A 20,681-nucleotide genomic window follows, 5' to 3' on the forward strand; every position below is an offset into this window, starting at 1 on the left:
TAAGCTATGAAACTATACTTACAAGGCTGGTATTTTAATTCATCAAAGACAAGCTTCCATTAAATTGTCTAGTTCATCGTGTGCATTGCCATGGTATTTATTACGTTAGACACATAACACAATCGAACTGAAATACGAACTTGATAGGATACGATTAAAAATCCCACACAATACTGTCTAGTTGCTCGTACCCTAATGCAGTGAGTAGTTTCTCAACTAACCGGCATCCATGAGAAGAGGGCGCTGTGGTTATAGTTCCCAAGACCACCGTTCTTTAAACAAAATGGTCGCTCGGAAACCACTAGTTTTTTACCAGGTTACCAACTTTCATAAGATGCATAGTCTATTCTATACCTTGTCTATGGTTCAATCTTTAAAATAACCACGAGAAGATTATTGGACGATATCTTTTCCTAGGGTTATAATGATCCAATGATTAACAACGTATACCTTATCAATTGTAAATAATTATACTATTATCTAGGACGAATTTTCTACAGTATAGCTATTGTTGCGTCCCGAGTTCGTGGTTTAGGGGAAAAAGGAGGTGGGTTGGTTCATTAGAAAATAAACTAAGTATCTCTAAGAAATAACTTCCTTTCTCTCTACTTTCCCCCAGCTTGATCGCCCATGTTGAAAACCATACAATTGCATTGTTCATTATAATACGCTGATTCGTTTGAATTTTTAATTAGAATGCAGTTACATGACTCTGAACTCGACGGTGGCGCTTTGTGCATTAAACCTACATTCAGTAAATAGTCCTAGACTTCACTAGAGAGCTAGAGATTTTACTAGAGACCTTTTAGTTACTAAATATGGATTATTTCACTGGTCAATAAGCAGCGAGAATATAGAGCAGCTTGCAGCCCCCTGGTGGAAACCGGGAAGCATCACTGCAAATTCGATATGTGATCAGAAATCTTTTAATACGCCATTTTAAAGTGCAGAGTCATCAGTGCGCAGTCTAACGAAAATTAACCGCCTGTCGAAGTTTAATATATTTATCAAAACAAACGACATTTGTTTAAAGGCACGAACATGTCGGGGGGAGCTCTTTTTGGAAATAATGTATCTCGCAGTTCTTCCAAAAATTTGGTGGAGTTTAAAGCTGGAAAAATGACCATGAAAGGGAAAATGGTTTATCCAGATACACGAAAGGGCCAGCTATACGTTTATCAATCCGACGACTCGTTGATGCATTTCTGTTGGAAAGATCGTACGACAGGTTTTGTCGAAGATGTAAGTTTTTCATTAACTTTACATTTTTTTTTAAATCTGAAAATAATTCAAAATTACGGTTATTGTTACATTTGTATATTCGTTTTGGTTTTATATAGATTTGTATAAACTTCTTGTTTGGTTGCAGGATTTAATTATTTTTCCTGATGATTGTGAATTTAAACATGTTCCTCAATGCAAATCTGGAAGGGTGTATCTTTTACGGTTCAAGTCATCGAGCAAAAAATTTTTTGTCTGGCTTCAGGTAGGGTATATTCTTCTGTCATATTGTTTAAAATCATTGGTTGAGTGTTATTCCACATAATCTGAACTGCAGAAAGTAGAAAATTAAACAGGGTGATTCTGAAGAAGTTTCCTCGACAAAGGTAGCTTAAATGATGAAATGAAACTATCTTAATGTAGTGTATATGAGTATGGTTTTTCTAGTTCAAATTATGTGTAATATAAAAATTCTTAAAATTTCGTAAAAATAATTTATTTCATTGATAGTTATACAAACCCAATTTTCTTTATGAAATAGTTATATATTTATTTTTTTATAGGACCTTAAAACAGACAAAGATGAAGAGTACTGTAGAAAAATTAATGAAGTTCTCAATAACCCACCAACTCCTGGGTCACAAAGGAGTGGCAATACAAACCCAGAAGGGGATCTCCAAAATATATTAAATAATATGTCACAACAGCAATTGATGCAGTTGTTTGGTGGTGTAGGTCAAATGGGTGGGTTAGGTAGTTTATTGGGTACAATGAATAGACCTCAGGGTGGGCAAAGTACTAGTGCTTCTGCAACAACTGGACCTGCTAGAGCGCTTATAAACCCGCGACTTCCTTCGTCACATCGGCATAATTCAAATCACCGACATCCACATCCGCGAATTACCATAAATCCTGTAGGACCTTCGCCACAAACTGTGTCTTTACCAGCATCTACGAATGATACTCCAAAACCGAATGGTGAGTGAACTCGTGATATAAATAATACACGGTAATTCATGTGAATCTTCATCCAGGAGACAACAAACAAACAACCAAAACGCCAGCTCCGTCGACGTCTGGAGCAGCGAAAGGCGCCAATAACAAAATACGACTTAGCGATCTTCAATCCTTCTTATCGAAAATTCCTACATCGACGGAATCGGAATCTGTTGTTCAGGTAATATCTTATATTCCTTAACTACCTATATTTTATATGCAATATTATTTTTAAATTTTAAGTTTATTGATATAAAACTGCTTTATTAAATATGTTGTTGCAACTGACTTAACGCAAGACTGATCCCAAAAATGAGAAAAGTTTTGTACCATTTGGCGCCAGCTTGTCCCCCCTATTATAACGAAAAAACGTACTATGGAAATCATAGTGCAAGACGGTTCTTTTCCTTTTTATTGTCGAAATAATACTAGCTGTTAGAATTATTAAAACGAGCGCAGAAAGGTTAGATTATCTTATATCTAACTAACGAAGTCTCAGATCGCAAAATGGAGTAAGATTTTTCGATTTATACGGGTACGAATTGATCCTGAAAATACCCCGCATAATATATTTAAATGCATTTTATTTTTATCTATATGTATATGAAGATTTATTTTTGTATCAAATTTGCATTGCAAACTAATATTTTTTATACCAAAAATTTTATGCAATATACTATTTTTTTTATGGACATAATAAAAAACAATTTGTATTTGATATTTTAAAGCGATAAATCGTAATTATATAAAAGCCCGATTTCATTGTCATAATCATTTTGATAAGATAACAGGCTTTCCGTGTATAATTCTTTTTCAAAAATAACCTTACATTAAATGATTCTTCAGCAGTTATATTATTGTTTAAATTGAAGGAAAACGCAAAATAATATATGTTTTTTATGCAATTAAAAGTTATGAATGTTATGCAATATGTTGTTCAATGTACTAATTACTGAAATAAGCTATTTACCTTTGTTTTTTTTTCCTTAATGTATCTTCTCTTGCAGTTATCATTATCAGGAATAGAATGGTATTCTTGATAGTGCACATGGAGTGACAGTCAAACTTGTGGAGATATGGATGTTTTTCAACATTCTTGAACAACTGTGCATAAAAAATCATTCATTAAATCTTCTGCATTAGAATTAAGGAAATTTCAATTGTTTACAAAAAACAGTGCCATTGTTTAACAAATGTTGCACAGTCATTTGAATTTAATTTTTTTTTAGCTAACTCTACATTGTGTCGTAATGTCATGAATAACCATGCAAGAAATCATGTAAAAAACGCATACTCATAATATCATTTGAGTTTCAAACTTCAGGTTCATGACATTGTGTAAATTTTGTTTCTGTGTTAAAATCAGTGATATCATCAGTAATCGAACCCGCAGTATACATTCGCAAAGTAATATAATAAAATCAAAGGAATAGAGGCATGGCGTTTTCATTATTTAACATTGATTTCTGCTCGAACTTTTCCTGGCTGTCGGAGACCCTGGCTCTGCTGAGCAGTTGGGGCGGTTTCTCTGGGATTATTTGTTGTTTTCGGCCACCTACAGCACAGCTTATTGTCCGGCAGAGGGGCGTAGCAACTGAGCTGACCAATGCCATCCCTGCGGCGATCTCCGCATCGGAAAGTTTGGAGCGTGCAATGAGCCCACACTTACCACCAGGGGACCACCTGTGTACCACGCTATTGTCTCCCCAGTTCTCCCAGGCGCTATCAATGTTCTGGTCTGCTTTGCAGTCAGGCCAGGCGGGACCTGTCGTCCGTCAATTTGGCTTGGGACCCGACGCGGTTGATGCTGCTACCAGTGGAAATATCGAAGAATTCGTCACTGCTCTTGAATCTGAAGCTCAGACTGGCCAAGAACAGACACAGCAAGGACAAGAAGACAATAATACGAAACAAGCATCACCGACATCTAGTCCTGATAAGAAAGACGACGACGAAGGAATGGCTTCAGATTAAGAAACAAATTTTATGCGTCTGATTTCATCTATATTTTCATTTAGAAGGTATGCAACATGTATTACATTATAATCACAGTACGTGTAATAAATACTTCCTTGAAGAATAATGTACTTTATTACAACTAAAAAATATTTTAAATTGTCCTTTGAAATTGTAAATACAAAAAATTACTTAAGCATAGAATTTCTAAATTTTGTACAATAATAAAAAGTGATCCTTTAGTTGTGGTGTACTCCAACTGAAAAACAACCACTGTGTCCAACAGTGCCATAAGTGTTGCTGGGATGAGAGGTACCAATAAAAATTAAATCCAGGACTGCAATGATAATTTGTGCAATCCATGATGCCCAATGACAAAGGAAATATGAATGAGACTAAACGTGACATTTATAACAAAAATGTACTTAACACGCATTGTTTATAATAAATGTTGCAGTGATATCTCAATTCATGATATGTACCACGTTTGATACAAACAATACATTTGTGCACACAAATATTTCTAACTCTTATAATATGTATCATTAATAATTGTATTATATTATAAATATTAATATAGTTTATTTGGTTAAATTTACAAGAATACTATATTTCTATTGCTAAACTGTAATTCGGATCCTTTTCCACAAAGCTGCGGCGTGGTTCGGAAAAAAACGTCGTTAGTTTCATTTTTTCCATATGCAAGCTTTTAACAATAATGTATTTTATGTTTATTGGAGTAATAATGCATTTTAAAGATTGAATTCTATATACAGAGAAATCAGTAATTATGAAGCTTAAATGACGCCATGTAAGGTAATGTTATCAGATCAGCTGAATCTGGCATCTCTGTTTAAATGGTAGGCCGTTGCGCAAAAGCTCATGCGCAGGCCTGTGTATTAGTGTGTGTAAGTGGAGACGCAGTTTCCTCCAGACGCTAGTCTGCCATCTGGTAACACTGGAGCAGGTCTTTGTGCATCATTGGAACGTTAGAAGCAGAAACTGTAACAATTAAAAAGCTCCAGGGGGTAGGGCTTGCCGAGTGCATAATCATTGTAATATACAGTAAGTAATTCGAAATAAATATACTTGTTAAATGTATTTCTAACACCGTTCGGTCGAGAATTATTATCATGTATTCTGAATGATTCTACAATGCTAAGGAAACGTTTAATTACAAATTCTGTAGTAGTATCAGATATGTTATTTTTTTAGACGCTGTTTAATATTTACAGGTTCACTGCCAAAGAACAACTACTAATGTACTCCATGGACAACCATGTGCCATGCATTCTTACTGGCTTTATCTTTTACAGTTTTGGCTTGAAATGGTGCTATGATTATGCTAAGTATTGGGTATCCTTGAGACCCAGAGATGATTCAAATGCAACAAAAGGTTTAATGTTTATAGAGAAATGTGAGAAATTGTTGAATAGACACCCGATAGAGGGGAGCTTGAAATTGATAGCAACTGCAGTAGGTTTAGCTAGTACAATAACCGGTGGTCTGCAACAAGCTGGCACAGTGTCTCCGAAAGTTGTTTTAGCTACGATTTATCTCTTTTTTGCATTCTCTGGCCTTGTAGATGTTTTGAATTTTTATTTTCCGCACAATGTAAGCGAGGGATTAGTTAAGCTGGCGCTTGGCCAAAGTTTTTTCATAGAAGGATTCCTTTTCTTATGGGGAAGTGTAGGGAGCAATGCGATAGTCAATTTAATTTTAGCATTCATAGTATGGACAACATCTCTAGCCATTATTTTGGAACTTGTTTGGCCTGAATTAAAACTTTTAAGAGCCTGTACAACATTACTCCATGGTGGTTGGATAGCACATATGGTACGTGTGTATCATGCGGTACCACTTTTGCCAGAAGGTGTTGCTCTTGTATTTTCTTGGCATGTTGCTGCTGCATCAGCCGTAACATTGTGCGTAGTAGCCGTAACAAGAAGCTGTGCTCCTAGACTTATAATAGATGGACCACCAGAAATACCAATTTATGACTATTATCAAGCACCAGACCATAGAATGTAAACGTTTTGAAAGAAATTGGTAAACAATTTAATTTCGCGCACGTATAAAATTTATGCATTATGCATAAAAAATAATATTTTTAGAGTAGTATACTATAGATATTGTAGTGCCAGATAATGAGAAAGCAAAAACCAAATTCAAGTTTTACATGATGTCAGTATTTTTTTACTTAATATTTATAACAATGCTTCGTTTTGTAACACAACGAATAACTCTATTTTATACGGCTCTAATTATACAGTCATGATAGTGTAAGCAATTTTGTACTACCCTGGTATTGTAGGTAAAATACTCATTAGGACTTAAGAGGTGCCTTATGATATTATTGCTCACTTATTTATTAATAGAAGAATGTAATACTTCATCTTTTGTAATAAGTATTTCTACTTCACCGCAAACCCATGTGCCAAGAGAATTCATGTAATTATACAATGTATATAAATCATTTTATTAAACATATTTGTAATTCATTCAAGTTTTTATCGACCTTAAGTTAATTTTTATAATTGGATAATCTGGAAATAAGTAATCTGGACCTCCCTAACTGCAAATTTGGGGAAAGTTGTCCTGCTCGTCGACCAACGACAACTTTCCCCAACATCCTCACGCACCCCCTTCCAAGGGCATCGTTGCAAGGGTGCTTGAAACTCTTGGAAGGGAGGAAAGGAGACGGCGTAGGGTCGTAATTATAATTATCGTTTCATGTTGATTTTATGATTATGATTTTCACATAGAACATTACTAGATGCTAGTTTCAAAATTCGTTATAATACCAACCTTGACAACGCATGCACCATTCTTGGATTAAGTTGGAAGATTGGAACTTAAATAACTGTTCGTAACCTAACTCAAATTATAAACGATGTTGTCATTTTTATCAATAATAACAGTGTCCCCAAAGTTGAGTTAGGTTTTCAAAAACAGTATACGATATGATAACTACGATACAATATATAAACTATTCCTTTATTGTTTAATTAAATTTATTATTATCGTGCAATGTAGTGTGTATAGAATTATCAATAATGTTTTAATACTAATAAATTATTTATTGTCTTGCATAAAGCACAGACATGTGGAAAATAATGAATTTATAACTAATTTAAAAATTTAAATTTTACTGAAGAGACAAATTTACTTTTAATTAAATAAAAAAAAAAGATAAAATGGAAACAACAATCACAGAATCCATGGAGGAGAGTCCTGAAAAGATTCATACTAGTCTTCCAGTGCAAGTAGTAAGAGTACCAGTAAAACACACAAATCTTGGAATAAGAAGTCATGCCATGTAAGAGAGTGAAACAAACTAAATATTTTTTTAAAACATTAAAAACAATTTATATTTTAGGGATATGAGTACAATGGTAGAACTGACTTCCTTCAGCACATTGGGGAAAATACAGCCTTTTTTAGTTACAATAACAACTACTGCAGCTTTGCTGGTAGATTTACATTGTCATTTAACAGACAAAGAAGTTTGTGGCTACCTAGGTGGCCATTGGGACATTAATTCACACAGTAAATATCCATAAAAGTTAATGCAAATAATAAGAACAGTGGGAACAAAAATTGTTTCTTCTTTTAATTGCAGATTTATCCATAACAACTGCCTTTCCATGCCGGTATTCTGGCAAAGACAAGTCAGCTGCAGCTGCAGTTGAAGCTGAAATTGCAAGAGCTATGGAATGGAAGCGCGTGACTTTGGTTGGATGGTATCATTCTCATCCTACATCACATGCTTCCCCTTCACTTAGGGATGTTGATTCTCAATTAGATTATCAGATTAAAATGAAGGGACCTAGTGACAATGGATACACACCATGTGTGGGATTGATATGTTGTAAGTATTTATGTCTTTAAATTAAATGCAATTTTGTAATTAATATTTGCATAAATCAAAGGACAATACCATTGCTTATAGCCCCATACAACACTGATGGCAGCTGTTATGAGTCAAATTTTAACGTTTTTTGGTCTTTACCGCCGCCGGAAAATCGGCCTCATGAATATCCAAGGCCAATGCTATTAAGTTATACTTTATCCCAAGAGCATTTCCTTTCTCAAGATACATTAGAAGAAATTGTAAGTATCTACAGTGGTGCCCACTTAAATGACCGCGGACACTTAAGTGGGCACTACTGTATTCATATTAAATTAATAATTCATGGCATCATTTAATCGGGTATTACATACTTTTCATTATAGAGAAGGTGTATAGAGTATTATAGAAGCGAAGGGGGTATTGATTTTACTGCCAATTTTAACAACAGTACAACTTATCTTGAACGTTTAAGGGTAAATATGCAAGAAATAACGTAGACGTTACGCAATTAATACTAAAATATTTGTGTTATGTTAACAGTGTTCCCTCGCGTCCAAATTGCCTGGACGTAATAGATCGAATGGGTCTTATTGGGACGTAATTAGAGAAATGATTTGTCCTGGTTCTGAAGACGGAACGTCCGATTTTCTTTCTATGAAATTTCCATTAGTACCTGTCTCAGAACCATTAATTCCCTCTGTTCCACCAGGAGTCGGTCTGGCACCTAACAATGCAACAGTCTTCCTTACTCCTGTAAACTTTAAACCTGATAGTGCCATAATAACTCCCACATCAAAACCCTTTGTGATGCAGCCATCTACTTCTAGAGATAGTATTAAAAAAGATAATATTATAGCCACAGATACTGCATCCATCACACAGATAAAAGATAGTAACTCTGCACCATCCAAACAACACATATCACCCTCAGAGGTGATACCTAGCTTTCAATCCGGAGAACTCACGGTCTCCTTAAAAAATACAAAATGCGACTATGATTTCCCTCCAGCTGATTTCTCGAAACTTCCCAATCCTCTCGGAACAGACACCGCCGTTAATAAATCGCGTTCCTCTACGACGCCCGATTTCCCTTTAGCCGATATAACGCAACAGATCTCGAAATTTTCCGACTTGTCGAAGTTAGCAAATTTTTCTACGTCGGATTTAGCTAAACTTTCGGGATTTTCGATCGCGGACTTTACGAGGACATCGTCGCCTTCGCCATCCACTTATATGCGTAACATCGCGAATTTGTTCGGCTCGATCGGCAAAATTTCACCCGCGAGAGATATCGAAGGGAACGAACGTAAACCAACTGATTTTGCTATGGTCGATCAAATTCAATCGCCCTTCAAAGGGACTACCGGGTCTTCGGAGTCTTGTAGAAACTTTTCTGTTGCCCCTGAAGATTATTCAACCGAACGAAAGAAAATAGAAGCTCAAAATGATAATATAAAATTAAATCGATCGAACGAGTATCAAGGAACCGAAGATTTGACAATCTCTAACGTTAAATCCGACTTTGGTGGAATGTTGGATATGACGACGTTGCATAAGAAGCAACAACAATCGCAACCTGGCGATATTAGCGATTCGCTAAATTTATCTAAGGATCGTTAGTAGACTATATTATTATATCGTGTATTGTACGTTTGAAATTAACTGTCTGTATGAACGTATTTAATGTGATTTGTATGTACACTTATGCCTATTAATCGCGTAATATTTGAACGCATATTATGTTCTTTTTTCTAACTGGAAAAATCGAAATTGATAACTTTTTTATTATGCTTAATAAACAAATGTTTTTTAATACTCATTTACATTTATCTATAGAAATATAAATATACAACTTATGCGTCATGTGTAATTTACGAATGTACCTACATAGTTGCAAAGGACATTGCGTCATTTTCTTAAAATCGACGAGTACATATATATCTTTTAGTCTTGAGTCAGTTGAATCTTGAATCGTAGTAGATCAGTAGATCGTCGAATCGGTCGGGCGGTATTAAGCAAGTTATGTGTCTGATCGTTCTTGATTAACGAAAAGCAAGACAAATATAATTTCAATAAACTCCTGGTTTTAATAATCTTCATATTCTTATTCGTATAGGTGTTTTCAAAAGTGTCTAAACAAAATTGTACCACACTAGTTAGGTTATTTGAGGTTAGAGCATGCCAAATTGTAGAACTAATGAACGGTTTGGATGAATCTGTGTTTTCATCAGAATTAATATGTTTCGTCCGACGAGAAAGTTTTTATTAACCTTAGTTCGCGTGAAAGAATGTCGTGCTGTGCACGTTAGTTGCCAACATTTGTCAGAAGCCACAGAATATGAGTGTAAGCATTACATATTGCAATTAATAGAATTGCATTGTTTTTCATACGTGAACGAATCTTTTCATTGTAGCTGCTATTACCGATGAGTATAAAAGGGGACCTACAGAAGGTAGATCCCTTTATTTGGATGCTCAAGCGACTACATCCTTGGTATGTACAAAATAATAAATCAGACTTTACGATTAGAAAATTAAATTTTCTGTACTGCCTATGTAGGATCCACGAGTATTAGATAAAATGATGCCTTATTTTACAACATGTTATGGGAATCCACATTCCAGAACACATATGTATGGGTGGGAAACAGAAACTGCTGTTGAAGTCGCTCGTGATGTTAGTCATATATGATTCTCTTATGTTATATCGAATAATAGGAACTGTGGTTTAGAATGGTATTAATCTGATGTTTCATCTTCGATAGCAAGTAGCAAATTTGATAGGCGCGGATAAGAAGGAGATTATATTTACCTCTGGTGCAACAGAATGTAATAACATAGCTGTAAAAGGTGTAGCAAGATTTTATAAAGGAAAAAGAAATCATATTGTGACAACACAGACAGTATGTTACATTTGAATATTGTTTGAATGTTGTGTGTTACTTTAAGCTTGTAGACTTCAATATAATTATGTTGATATAGGAGCACAAATGTGTATTAGATTCCTGTAGAGCCTTACAGTCAGAAGGATTTGAGGTAACATATATTCCAGTAAAATCAAATGGTCTTATTGATCTGGATCAATTAGAGGATGCAATTAAACCCACAACATCCCTTGTGTCTGTAATGATGGTAAATAATGAAATAGGTGTGAAGCAGCCAATTGCAGAGATTGGTGCTATTTGCAGGTAAAAAGTGGCATGCTGTAGATTAATATTTAGAAAACAATTTTTATATGCAATTTTTATATGGATTCCTTTTATAGGAAAAAGAAGGTTTTTTTCCATACAGATGCAGCACAAGCTATTGGAAAAATTCCAATTGATGTGAATGCTATGAACATTGATTTACTATCTATCAGTGGTCATAAAATATATGGCCCAAAAGGTAATCTCTGAAGTTACATATACAGTAGTGCCCACTTAAGTGCTGCGGTTATCTCCGAGCGTAATTTGACGCCGGTCGTTATCGCATTGTATAATGGTTTCGAGTACCAGTTATTGTATCTCACTCACACTTATTCTTTTTCCTTATCTCCGTTGAATTCTGAGAAGTAACTATGCCCACATAAATGACCGCCACCGGTCCCGAGCGTCATTTAAGCGGGCACTACCGTAGTTTTTTATTATTTTTGTAGTTACGTAATTATAGCCTATTTAATATTAAGGAATTGGAGCTTTGTATGTGAGAAGAAGACCCAGAGTACGCGTGGAAGCGATTCAAAGCGGAGGTGGTCAAGAACGAGGTATGAGAAGCGGTACTGTCCCAGCACCATTAGCAGTAGGTCTGGGGGCAGCATGTGAATTAGCCCAAACAGAAATGGAGGTAATTTTAATCGAGAACTATTCGTATTTTAAGGCTAGATGTTTGATCAATTTTGTATATTTCTTAGTACGATCACAAGTATATCACATCGCTAGCTAATCACTTGATAGAAAAATTAACGTCAAATTTGCCACACGTTATACGTAACGGGGATACGGTTTCTTGGTATCCCGGATGCGTGAATTTATCTTTCGCGTACGTAGAGGGTGAATCTTTGATAATGGCACTGAAAGAGATTGCTTTGAGTAGTGGTTCTGCTTGTACTAGTGCAAGCTTGGAACCTAGTTATGTATTGAGAGCAATTGGAGCATCAGAAGATCTGGCACATTCCAGTATTAGGTGAGTTATGTTTGTTAAACAGCATCGAACAATGTCTTAATGATTACTTTATTTATTTGTGTAGATTTGGTATTGGTCGTTTCACGACGTTCGAAGAGATTGATTTCACCGCGGAAAATACGATTCGGCACGTTAAAAGACTTCGGGAAATGAGGTATGGCTTACTGAGTTACAATATAAATATTTATTTAATACGAAAGCATAATTTCATTTATGTATAGTCGACCACGAATGTCAAAAGTATAATAGTCGTAATAAGCGGAGGGAACAGATTCAATGTCGGACGTTTTTCATGATTCAATATCGAGTATATAGAGTTAGATATTAATTAATACTTAATAATAATGCTTATCCGAATTGCTTCTTTTACAGCCCATTATGGGAAATGGTTCAAGAGGGAATTGACCTGAAGACTATCAAATGGACTCAGCACTAGTGGCTTTTAACCACATAGCTTTCACTATCTAATTATACAGATAGCATGGATTAAATGTACAATGATATTGACCGTAAGTTGCAAGAAATAGATAAAGCCTAATTAAGTAAAATATTTCGTAATGTGTAATAAATTTTTTATTTAAAATTTTTTCCGAAAATTCTAGGTTTTATGACGATTGTATATAAATTTTGTGTTGATATTCCCCATTCTTCTCCCGTCTTTAGTTTCACGATGCTCTTCCTCATAGAAAAGACATTCATGATAGTTACTTAATATGTAAAAGATACTTGTACTCCTCACACTTTATTGCAGTGTGTTGAGTTTGTCAGGTTATAAAAACTTGTCATGAGTATATATTTGCCAATGATCGTGTTTAGCACAAACACGACGGATCGGCGGCTTCGTCGATGTATGAAATTTTAAATCTGTCTTTGTCCATTTCATGCAATTCCATGCGCGATCTGTTAGCCTCAACTAGATGTTGGGCTATGTCTTCGAACATTTCGTGTATTCCTTCCCCGGTTTTACATGATGTTTTGTAGGTACCAGAGATTAAATTGTGGCACTGTTCACTGCAACGAGTATTATTATTTATTAATATACGACAGCTCATTAGGGGTGTGCCCGACGGTTACTCGATGGTTTCGGGTTTCGAGTTTCGAGATTCTCGAATTTTCGGAATTCACAGTCACACGATTCTTAGAATCCGTGTTTCCAGTAATTTTACGAAAATTGGCGTGAAGAAATTGAAAGAATATTGTCTCGAAATATTCGAGAGCTCGATTCGACCATCGAGTTCCCGATGTTTACATATTGCATTAAAGCAGTTAAATCATCACAATCTTTACCAGAACTGTTCCATTTCTGCATCCGTAACTTGTGGGGCTACGCTTTCTATGTCACTTTTGTTCCCACAAAGAAATATTTTTGCATTTTCTGCATATGTTACAATATCCAGCAAGTGCTGAGATAAAAGGTGGAAAGACGTTGAATTGTCCAGTGCAAACACTAAGATAGCAGCTTCCGCAAACTTGTAATAGCTTGATGTTACAGATGCAACTCTTTCCATACCACCGGTATCCCACAATTGCAACTGAAAAATGAAATCAAGCAGAATGTTCAATTTCGATAGAAGCTTCCAATCGCTTATTGTTTATTTACGGAAGATGAACACATCAATTAGATTTCAAGGATTTGTCAACATATATATATATATATGTAGATGCATTACCCGTATTCGTCTGTCTTCGACGAGATACTCTTTGTCGATATTATCGAGACCGAGTGTCGATTTCCGATCGTTGCTCGACACAAAAGTATTGTTCGCGAAACGCCTGAATATAGACGTTTTACCCACACCGTATTCTCCGCACAGAATAACTTTCTGTTCGGTTACTTTAACAGTAGCCATGTTCAGCTTATGTCACTTCACCGGTTATACGGAAATAGAAAAGCAACATCAATAACAACAAATCATCGTGCTTGGATGTATCTTCTACGATGATGTGAACATTTTTTTAAGGGGTTGTTTGCCCCTACATAGTCACTAATACAAGTGCGATGACACTCGTGACAGAAAAATTATACCAGAAAAGAAACGAACCACAAGATACCTCTGCTGTAGAACACCTATTCACATCGATAACATGGAATAGAGTTTCTATAATAATCTCGTTAAATTCGGTTATGGTTGTATCTATCTATTATAGCAGATGTTGATCATAAAATGATTAAATGTTTAATTGTTTCAGTGCTAAGTCAACGATGCAAATTCCAAAAATGTGATTTGTGTACAAATTTGTATCGTTTTTTGTGAAACGGTTTATTTAGTTTGTGTATAGCGACGAATTTGTTTTTGATTTTTTCATATAATCGATCAAATCAATTTCGTCTAAAAACAGGATGAAGTTTTCGACAAAGTATCGAATTGATTTGAAATCGATGGTCCCCATAATGTTGCTCTTTGAAAGTTGCACCGTCCGGTGGTGCCATCTGCATCGAAATAACTCACACGCGAACGATGGTGTATGTGTTCAATCCTCAGCTGTTTAGACTTTTCGTTTGACGTCCGTTTATTTCAATGTTGTCGCGTATTGTTGACACGATTGTTTCTGAGTCGTTTTTTTCGTCGAGAAAATAACGAATTCTCGTCATGGTACTGAACGAGGTGGAAAAATTCCTTCACAAGCTAGAGAAAGCTGAATTGGAGGTGAGTGTGTCGTCCAAGCATTCGCGAATATAGGTTATGCCGACTATCGCGATAGTAACGATATTCCGTTATAAATAAATCCGTGGAAAGTGCATTAATACAATTATTCTTTTACAGGCTCCTGGCGGAGTTGCACGGACTCAGACGTATGCTCAATTATTAGCTGTGTACCTTTATCAGAATGATTTGTAAGTACAAAAGTATCATACATATTTCTATTCAGTTTTTGTCGTCTGAATAACTGTTACATTGAAACGAATAAGTCTTTAACAAAAAAATTTACTAACAAATTACTAACAAAGTATTCATGTTATTTTTACAATAAAATAATCATTTGTGTATCTCGTGTCGACGCCATCTGTTAATTCGATATCGATACTTGCAAAAGTAGTGCGAAATTTTTTACTAATAACTGTTTATGAACAATTGTATATGTATATATAATTTCGTATGTGTCACGTAAGTATTTTACATATCATTTTTGTCGTTTTCGTTTAATTGAGTCGTTTTTCCTTGCACCTCGACCGAGTGGCGGGAAATTTAAAAGTTCAACCCAATCGTATCGATCTTATCGCGTTTTTTCTTTATTCTTTGGTTTGGAAAAATCGATTTTATGGTTTAAGTTGTGCGTTTACCCTTTTCCTGTGGCGGAAACAATTTTTATCGCGCAGTTGTGCGTCTGTTGCTCCAGGCCGTTTATTTACGGTTAAGTTGCATGCTGTTTTTTGTCGCACATAATTTATTACAAGCCCCATCGGTCACGCCATTATATTTATTGCACCACGCTCTTCCTTATATTTTAATTTACTGCTAATTAATGCCATCGTTATACGTTCAAGTTTATGGGTCGAGGAAACGAAAACGTTTTATGTTCTACCATTTACTTTAATTCTTCATTTTATGGATATATTGAGAAGGCTGTAAACTGAGATTGAGACAAATGCAAATGTGATTTTCAAGCAAATTGAAGTGTACACAAATTAGTTTCTAAAAAATATGTGTTTCGTTTTTAAACAAATACCCGCCCGATCGATGTATCGATCCGTGTTTATTTGATCGAAAAATCGGCGCCGCAGATGCAACGCTAAGTACCTATGGAAGCGGATACCGGCGAACCTGAAAACCAGAAGCACGGAACTCAAGCAAATATGGGTGGTGGGACAGCGTATGTGGCAACGGGACTGGCACGCGGTCCATGCTGCCCTCAACGTGGAATGGAGCAAAGATGTCTCCGATATTATGGCTGCTTTGAAAGGTATGTGTGTCGCGGAATGAATGGATTTATCAAGTTCGAGATTAAAAGCTGATTCCTCTTGGCAAAACGATTCGAAGTTGTGCAACAAAGTATCGTTTATTGTTGAAATTAACTTAGCAACTTCTTCATAAAAAAGGTTCAGAGTTGGGCATCAGAAGTAATGAAAATGGAAGAATAATATTTACTGAAAGGCTAAGTATTTTATAAAATTTTTGCTATTAATTATTATACATATCATCGAGTCCAGTTTAAGGTATTCAAGGAATTAAATGATGATCCTTAGTTGCTGAAGTATTTACCATTTTAAATGGAGGATGCCCAACTCTGTTGAGACTTAAAGAAGAAGGGACTTTGCGTGTAACTTTTGGTGGTTCTTTCAGATAACGTTCGCGAGAGAGCAATGGTGTTGATATCGAAGGCGTATTCGTCGTTGGACATAAACGTGTTCGCGTCGATGACGGGATTGGCGTTGGAAGAGGCGCGTCAAATGGCCACGGAAAGAGGCTGGACCGTGGATGGGACGATGGTGCAGCCGTGCAAGATCGAGAAAGAGGAGTGTAACCGCGTGAGCGAGGTATGCCTTACAGAGGATCAGCTGCACAAGCTCACGCAATTCGTGTCCTTCTTGGAGAACTGAACGATACCAGCCAGCGGGCCGTCGGTGACGAAGCACGGATCACGAAGACCCCCGATCGACAGTACTTTAAACATAGTTTTACCTCGTAATCGTATCATATAAAGGAGGAAGTGTGCCTCAAAGGAAGCACCTGTGTCCCCATCCTAAGTATACCTACGGTCTGCCTACGCGTTCTGCCCGTTCGACTGGAAGATCCATTCGATGAAGCTCGCCGCAAGCGTGGAGTCAACAACTCGGTTAATCAATAATCGAGCGAGAAAAGGCGGACTGGCATTTTCTAGAAGAGCCATCCTCGAGAGCAATCGTCCACGCACGAAGCCACGGATTTCTGGACCAGTTATGTCCGACTCATCGGTGTTGATCTTAGCATTAAACCGCTCTATTGTACAAAATAATAATTACGGACGCGAATCACTACCGTCCTGATGCAGCGCTCCACACGCAAAACGATGCCTTGTCATTCGATGCTAATCCTCCCCATTTGGTTCTCACTCTTCCCCGGGGAGACACAGTTTTTCAAATTTCATCTACAATCGTTCCCTTTTGGGGTTTCTGAATTTTACCGGGACCCGATAAAGTCGCGGTAGCGGAGTAAACGAAAGCAAGCGGGTGTTGTATTCCGCGAGGAGATTCCGCCGCGAGCATTGCGTCACGCAAATCGAATCCTCGCGGGTCAGAAAAATCGCGGACAGCAAGGTATGCCCGGTCGGCCGCGGCCTCCTCCGTGGCCCCCGTCGACATGCCAGCCGAGTAATTCCCTATGAAATCGATTCTGACCGTCCCGCATTGTAAACGCTGGATATGCACAATCGCGGTCTCGATTGCGTAACGCCTGGATACTCTCAAAGAAATCGTTTCCACCGATCGGCAGGTAGCCGGTGTTCACCCACCGTCATTGATGGCGGTTGCTCTTTTTTTGGCTCCACTACACTCTAGAAAGTTGTTGCACCGGTATCACCGATCCTACACGCTCTACCCGCGTTTCATATTTTACGTGTACACCGCGCCATTTGTGTTTCCGCATAAATTCTACGCGATACGCGGGTCCCCTCTGATGTTTACGTTCCGTTTATGGAAGCATTCCCCATTAAGAAGGCGATTGCTTGGATAATCATTGGAATATTTTAAATAAAAAAGTTTATCCAACGCAAACGTAAACGTAAACGTAAACTTTTGTAGACGTATTTCTGGACTTCAAATTTCTTTCCATAATAAATATTTTGGGTGTTCCAAATCAAATTGGGTGTTTTCCGTCAGTTCTTATTCTACTGATCGACAGTTTTTTCATCTTTATCGTCGAAGCGTGCTTTTAATAGTTCGAAACCTGGTTGACCCAGTTCGAAAATCGTAATTCTTACAACCGAGCCGTGTTACGAAACAACCGGCTCATCGTAACGCTGAACATGGTTAGATGAGAGTTCCGGATAGTGATAAGGCTCCCCGGAAACCGAGTACACCTGCTGTTCAAGCTAAGAAAACTGGCTATCTGCCTCGAACGTTTCAATCGCGCTCGGGGAGATTGGAATCTTGTAATTTAATAATTCCGTTAGTTTTCAAGAAATAGCCTTAACCTTTTCGGTGAATATTCAGAAATTTTGTAAATGTATTGATATAGTTGACGGTTTGCGGGGAAACTTAAAAATAACGTTTCTGGCGGCGACAAATTCGAACCAAAAGTAGTTTCCAATAATAGACACCACTCGACAGTAATTAAACTTGGGGATGATTGGCCTACAGGTTTTTTAAAAAATATTAATCTTTTGTTTTAAAGGTATTTACTGCTTTATGGCTCTATTTAACAGTTTATCAAAATTTGCGTTTGTTACGCGCGAGTAGAATTTGTCCAACTTCGCGTACGTAAATAGGAATGTTTTAGTTACAATAAATTGCAAATATTTCATCCCGGGAATATTCATAAATTTGCTGGCGCGAAAACGTGGGAATGAATGAAAAGAAACGCCTTCAGACGTATCTGGAAGGCGTTCCCACGCGTTCGTACCACATCAAAGAGCCTATCCTAGCCGCTGTTTGTATCAAGAACGTGCGATCGGCGCAATAATCGGTATCGAAAAAGGCGTTCGGTCAGCGGGGGGTTGCAAACTGGGTAGGATGTTGCCTAGGACGAGGATGACTATGCCGACCCCGCGGTACACGCGAGAGATTACTGACTTTCAATAATGCAGATTCATCGCCGTTCCAACGAGCGATGATTGCATCGCGATATCGCGTTTCTCTTCCCTTCGTCTCTTTTCACTCCCTGTTCCTTCGACCCGTCGACTCTTGCCCCCCTAGACGGGAAGCATAATCGTCCGGAGGGGATGAAACAGGTCGCACAATCGCGAATTGTTCGCCATCTTACTCCGTGCACCTTTCGAGAATCATAGACGAACCTTTTTAGCGAGTATCTCGTCGGTTCGTTCGAGTTTAAACGAGCACGTTAACGTTTTGAAAGTAGTTTAGTATGATTTCTTATAGACTCTTCGTCGATCCTGACAAACGAAGTAACAGTTTTAAAAATGGCGACGAAATACAAATTCATCTTGGGTGCAATAGAGTTGCTCTTTGTACGAAGAATGTTACTTTTTAGACCAAAAAAGATCCTTTGTTGTAATGCGTTGCCTTCGACCCAGGCCTCTTTAGATCTCTCAGAAGCTTGGACTATAAGGTGGACTATGAATAGTAAGGTTTTTGGGGTCGATTTTCTGAATTTGTGTGGGTCCAGAGTATGATGGGAGTTTTGGTGGATCGAGTCCACAATGCTAATAAGTGAACGCGTTTTCAGTATCGTTCAGGTGACCAGAGAGGTTTGTGGAAGCTTGCGCGCCAAGTACCATCGAGTATTACCAAAGACGAGTACTAGTTTGCAACATAAAACGCGAAGGTGAGAGGCAAGAGGGAAGACCCGGGTTACCAGTTGCCTTACCTGACCTCCCCTCGTAAGAGTACGCGCCGGTGACTCGCGTCTCTTCTTTCCCGAGAGCGTAGCTGCGCCGCGGCCTGTTGCGGTGACCTTTGCACGTCGCGGAAAACGCCGATGCTCCGTGAGGAGCGAGCGAGTGGCACGAATCGAACGCGACTAGTCGATTTCGAAAGTCTCTTCGCGGCGGAAGAGACGTCGGGGTGAGACGCCGGAGACGAGGAGGATGATGATAATGATGAAGAACAACTGGAAGGCGGAGAGGAACGCGTTCCCCTTCGTTTAACTATCCACGTTATTCGTACGATCGAATCCCTTAAAAAGAAGGGATGCCTTGACAAAGTTCGCCATTTTCCACTCTATATTTCGCGGTACCAACTTGGCGCTTTAATGGCCGCGCGTTTCACGCGAAGACCGTTTCCTGTCGTCGTTAGAAGTTCCCCGACTATTCTTCGATTACTTTTTATTTCAATGTTAGAGTGTTCTCGTCATAATTCGGTGGTGTTTGCTTCATTCGAACCGATCGTCCATCGAACAATTATACCAACAATCGCGAAGTAAATATAAATACCGATTTACTTTCGGTGAAAGGTTACCGCAATGGCTGAACCGTTCCGTCGAACGAAAGGTTTCAAGGGACAGTTTTAGCAAGAGACTGACTCACGCTCATTGACTTTTGAACCCTCTAAATGATTAACATGTTTTCCACCCCGAACAAGGGCTGAGGGCGATCTGATTGACCCGTGTCTTGCTGAATTTTAATACCAGCGAACAGTTTGAGAATAGTTGAGGCTGGATGAGAAACGTGCTAATATCGATAGCACTCTTTCAACTAAAAATATTATATACCGTTTAGTGAACAGAAGGGAGTCATTTTTATCGGTGGTAAATATTTATTTTTGTTACGTGTGTTACAATTCAGTATTAAAAAAAAATATTGATGTAATGTAGGGACGCTGAACCTTTCTGGAAGACACCTTTCTAATAAGAAAAGCGAATTTCTGCGACGTTTATAGGCAAAGAATTTTTCTCCT

At 37.6% G+C, this 20,681-nt stretch overlaps 6 protein-coding genes across 8 annotated transcripts; 5 read left to right on the forward strand and 1 right to left on the reverse strand.

Annotated features, from left to right (window-relative positions):
• Nucleotides 1-939: 939 nt before the first annotated feature.
• On the forward strand, nucleotides 940-4,695 carry LOC122399538 (proteasomal ubiquitin receptor ADRM1). 3 transcript variants are annotated; one of them, XM_043400282.1, is made up of 6 exons: nucleotides 940-1,242; nucleotides 1,370-1,486; nucleotides 1,785-2,199; nucleotides 2,256-2,398; nucleotides 3,799-4,238; nucleotides 4,417-4,695. In XM_043400282.1, the coding sequence occupies exons 1-5, from the start codon at nucleotides 1,042-1,044 to the stop codon at nucleotides 4,189-4,191; spliced, it is 1,269 nt and encodes a 422-aa protein (XP_043256217.1). In that variant the 5' UTR covers nucleotides 940-1,041; the 3' UTR covers nucleotides 4,192-4,238; nucleotides 4,417-4,695. The 3 variants fall into 3 exon arrangements, with proteins under 3 accessions (XP_043256217.1, XP_043256218.1, XP_043256219.1); XM_043400283.1 differs by having other exon boundaries at nucleotides 4,460-4,695; XM_043400284.1 differs by having other exon boundaries at nucleotides 3,967-4,238.
• A 291-nt stretch (nucleotides 4,696-4,986) lies between these two features.
• Nucleotides 4,987-6,686, forward strand: LOC122399557 (transmembrane protein 45B-like). The gene is made up of 2 exons (XM_043400319.1): nucleotides 4,987-5,238; nucleotides 5,409-6,686. Exon 2 carries the CDS (start codon nucleotides 5,434-5,436, stop codon nucleotides 6,202-6,204), a length of 771 nt encoding a protein of 256 aa, XP_043256254.1. The 5' UTR covers nucleotides 4,987-5,238; nucleotides 5,409-5,433; the 3' UTR covers nucleotides 6,205-6,686.
• Nucleotides 6,687-6,851: 165 nt separating this feature from the next.
• LOC122399558 lies at nucleotides 6,852-9,730 on the forward strand. The gene is made up of 6 exons (XM_043400320.1): nucleotides 6,852-7,492; nucleotides 7,553-7,722; nucleotides 7,796-8,044; nucleotides 8,126-8,286; nucleotides 8,410-8,499; nucleotides 8,567-9,730. The coding sequence occupies exons 1-6, from the start codon at nucleotides 7,371-7,373 to the stop codon at nucleotides 9,644-9,646; spliced, it is 1,872 nt and encodes a 623-aa protein (XP_043256255.1). The 5' UTR covers nucleotides 6,852-7,370; the 3' UTR covers nucleotides 9,647-9,730.
• Nucleotides 9,731-9,998: 268 nt separating this feature from the next.
• On the forward strand, nucleotides 9,999-12,704 carry LOC122399637 (cysteine desulfurase, mitochondrial). The gene is made up of 10 exons (XM_043400462.1): nucleotides 9,999-10,370; nucleotides 10,441-10,520; nucleotides 10,587-10,703; nucleotides 10,792-10,929; nucleotides 11,009-11,214; nucleotides 11,292-11,413; nucleotides 11,694-11,851; nucleotides 11,919-12,190; nucleotides 12,255-12,344; nucleotides 12,563-12,704. The coding sequence occupies exons 1-10, from the start codon at nucleotides 10,265-10,267 to the stop codon at nucleotides 12,624-12,626; spliced, it is 1,353 nt and encodes a 450-aa protein (XP_043256397.1). The 5' UTR covers nucleotides 9,999-10,264; the 3' UTR covers nucleotides 12,627-12,704.
• A 284-nt stretch (nucleotides 12,705-12,988) lies between these two features.
• Nucleotides 12,989-14,305, reverse strand: LOC122399638 (ras-related protein Rab-6.2). Its single transcript, XM_043400463.1, has 3 exons — nucleotides 13,861-14,305; nucleotides 13,478-13,722; nucleotides 12,989-13,201 (listed from the first exon to the last, which is right to left on the reverse strand). Exons 1-3 carry the CDS (start codon nucleotides 14,038-14,040, stop codon nucleotides 13,003-13,005), a joined length of 624 nt encoding a protein of 207 aa, XP_043256398.1. The 5' UTR covers nucleotides 14,041-14,305; the 3' UTR covers nucleotides 12,989-13,002.
• A 336-nt stretch (nucleotides 14,306-14,641) lies between these two features.
• On the forward strand, nucleotides 14,642-17,865 carry LOC122399639 (COP9 signalosome complex subunit 8). The gene is made up of 4 exons (XM_043400464.1): nucleotides 14,642-14,838; nucleotides 14,956-15,026; nucleotides 15,915-16,093; nucleotides 16,474-17,865. The coding sequence occupies exons 1-4, from the start codon at nucleotides 14,782-14,784 to the stop codon at nucleotides 16,728-16,730; spliced, it is 564 nt and encodes a 187-aa protein (XP_043256399.1). The 5' UTR covers nucleotides 14,642-14,781; the 3' UTR covers nucleotides 16,731-17,865.
• Nucleotides 17,866-20,681: the final 2,816 nt, after the last annotated feature.

This window comes from Colletes gigas, unplaced genomic scaffold, assembly GCF_013123115.1.
Source record: "Colletes gigas isolate AHSC1104 unplaced genomic scaffold, ASM1312311v1 Colletes_gigas_Sc00014, whole genome shotgun sequence".
Taxonomy (NCBI): domain Eukaryota; kingdom Metazoa; phylum Arthropoda; class Insecta; order Hymenoptera; family Colletidae; genus Colletes; species Colletes gigas.